The sequence below is a fragment of the Pteropus alecto genome, unplaced genomic scaffold, assembly GCF_000325575.1.
Source record: "Pteropus alecto unplaced genomic scaffold, ASM32557v1 scaffold7, whole genome shotgun sequence".
Classification (NCBI taxonomy): Eukaryota; Metazoa; Chordata; class Mammalia; order Chiroptera; family Pteropodidae; genus Pteropus; species Pteropus alecto.
The window spans coordinates 26,484,137-26,486,424 of record NW_006494614.1 but is presented as its reverse complement, the minus strand read 5'-3'; the positions used below and the strand labels follow the sequence as shown (position 1 = coordinate 26,486,424).

The 2,288-nt window shown below is 29.9% G+C and overlaps 1 protein-coding gene across 1 annotated transcript in view; it reads right to left on the bottom strand.

Moving 5' to 3' along the window:
* The window catches only part of EYS (eyes shut homolog (Drosophila)), a 138,240-nt gene that overhangs the window by 56,719 nt on the left and 79,233 nt on the right, over positions 1-2,288 (bottom strand). Inside the window, exon 4 of the mRNA XM_006926410.1 lies at positions 2,014-2,141. Within this exon, the coding sequence (XP_006926472.1) occupies positions 2,014-2,141 (128 nt within the window). The remainder of the gene's footprint in view (positions 1-2,013; positions 2,142-2,288) is intronic.

Here is a 2,288-nt window from a genome sequence, read left to right as displayed (position 1 = left end):
GACTAGAAATATAAATACTTGGGTTGATGTGTGTAGATATAGTTGGGGGAAAAGGTATAGGAGGATTTTCTGCATCGATGCTGTTTGGGCTCAGCCCATCTTAATCGGTAGTTCTCAAAGTATGGTCTTCAGATCAGCAGCATACACATCATTTGAGAATTTGTTAAAAATGAACGTTTGCAATCCTCACCCAAAACTTACTGAATTATAAATTCCAGGGTCAGGAAACAATTATTTTTATTTTAAATAGCCCTTTAGGAAATACTAATGCAACTCAAGTCTGGTACAGCTAAAGTGTAAGAATTACTGACCTAGAAAAATGTACCTTCTGAGACAGCAATGCACAGAAAAATCTTTAACTTAAAGTCATTTATGTCAAATGGCTTTTATTTTTCTTATTATATCCCGTGAATCTCTTAATCTCTTTTGAAAACAAATAAGACTTCAAGACTAATTATTTGTCATTTTTCCAGCTTCATGCTTTACTAATTTACATTGACGATATTCCCATTACATCATCTGAGTTAGCAAATTTTTTTGACTGCCAGTGATTAGTTTGGGAAATGAGATGGGAATCGGGGCTGAAAATTTTGTTTATTTATTTCAAATTTTTGCCACATCTTATTACTTTCTGAGACTTTTGTTTTCACTCATCATTCATTTTAGACTGTGTTATTTCTGCCTTGTTGAAGCAGTTTTGTTTTTACTTTCCTGTCTCTTATATTTTACCCTCTACTTATCAAGAGTCTAATTTACCCAAAGGAGGAGATAATGTTTTTAATAAGTAGATTTGAGATGAGCACATATATACCAAATTCTTAAAGAATGTTGGCAATCTTAACAATTAGAACACATATAGTAGCTCGTATTAATTTCATGAGTAAGTTTACTTCCAAGTTGTTACAACTAGCCTACCTAATTGACATATTCCATCCACCATAGGGAAATCAAATTTGAATTTCTATAATATCCATCCGATCTAAGAACATGTTTAATGAAGCATTCCATATAAACTCCATTATTTTAAAATGAAATCTATTAATTAATAAAAACAATCAACTGATGGATGGCAACAATGCATCTGGTTACTAGTTTTCCTCTTGATGATAAAATTTAAAACGAAGCCTTTTAGACAACCAGAATATTGCTATTAATAAGGACCAATGTTTCTTAAAACTTATATTGAATCCTTTGAAATTGATGAAAACACTGTTCATTGTACATTTGTGATGTCTATGCATGTCCTCTTTTTAATGTGTTTTAAGGTTTTCCTGTTCCACAAATTTTAATTTTCTGCTTTTATGACTATTTTAAAAGTTGAGCCTGCTTACTGTCCTTCAATGATGCCCAACAGAACTTACTTTAAGCAGTCAGATAAAAGCCAAGCAAGTGTGAAGAGTACAAATTGTACTTCTTAATGGTGTGAGGAAGTATCTATAAAGCTGTTTAAGATGGACTAAAATTATAGAGCCAGATAACTAGGTCACTTCTGTCATTTGTAAATGGGTAATTTTTAGCAAATACTTATTTAAATAAAGCTCTGCTTCCTAAAAGTTTGCCTAAAGACCCTAACTAGGAACTATTAGCTAAAGTCTGTGAGTTGAAGGAAGAGGTGGTTACTCTATACTTTCAAAATATAATATTAACATTGTATAATAGAAATAGTTTGTAATAGAAATAGTTTGTGGGTGCTTATATTTATCTCTTTTTTCTAGACCCTCAAATACTATTTAGTTGTTATTTAAAAAATCTTCATTATAAAACAAAATATATGTTTTACAAAGGTATGCCCAAATTATGTCTCAGAGTTTCTTAAATATTTATTTCAAACAAATATCACAACAATTAAACAACCCATAAAATGTACATTAAGTTTATATTTTAACTTAAAATGGAATATTACATATCATTAAATAAAACTTAAGCTCAAAACAGGACATCATTTTTTTGTCCATATGCCTTTAAAAATTAATGTATATTTATTTAATAAAATAGGAAGTTAATCAATTATACCTGCAATGATAATTGTGCTCATATTTCACATACGTGGTATTATTCTTGCAAGAAAATGATTCATGCGGTATTTGAAGTCTCTTAGAAAGTTTGCCTGTAAATATTGGTGAACAGATGCATAAGGTACCCTAGAAAAGATTAAAAAGTATTTTTTGTAAAAGTTTTAGACACTTGAAAGATAAAAAATGATTCTTACCTGAAAATTATTTTCATAAGCATGTAGTGGAAGGTTTCTGTGAAATGATGTAGAAGATTATATTTTCCAATATGTCACA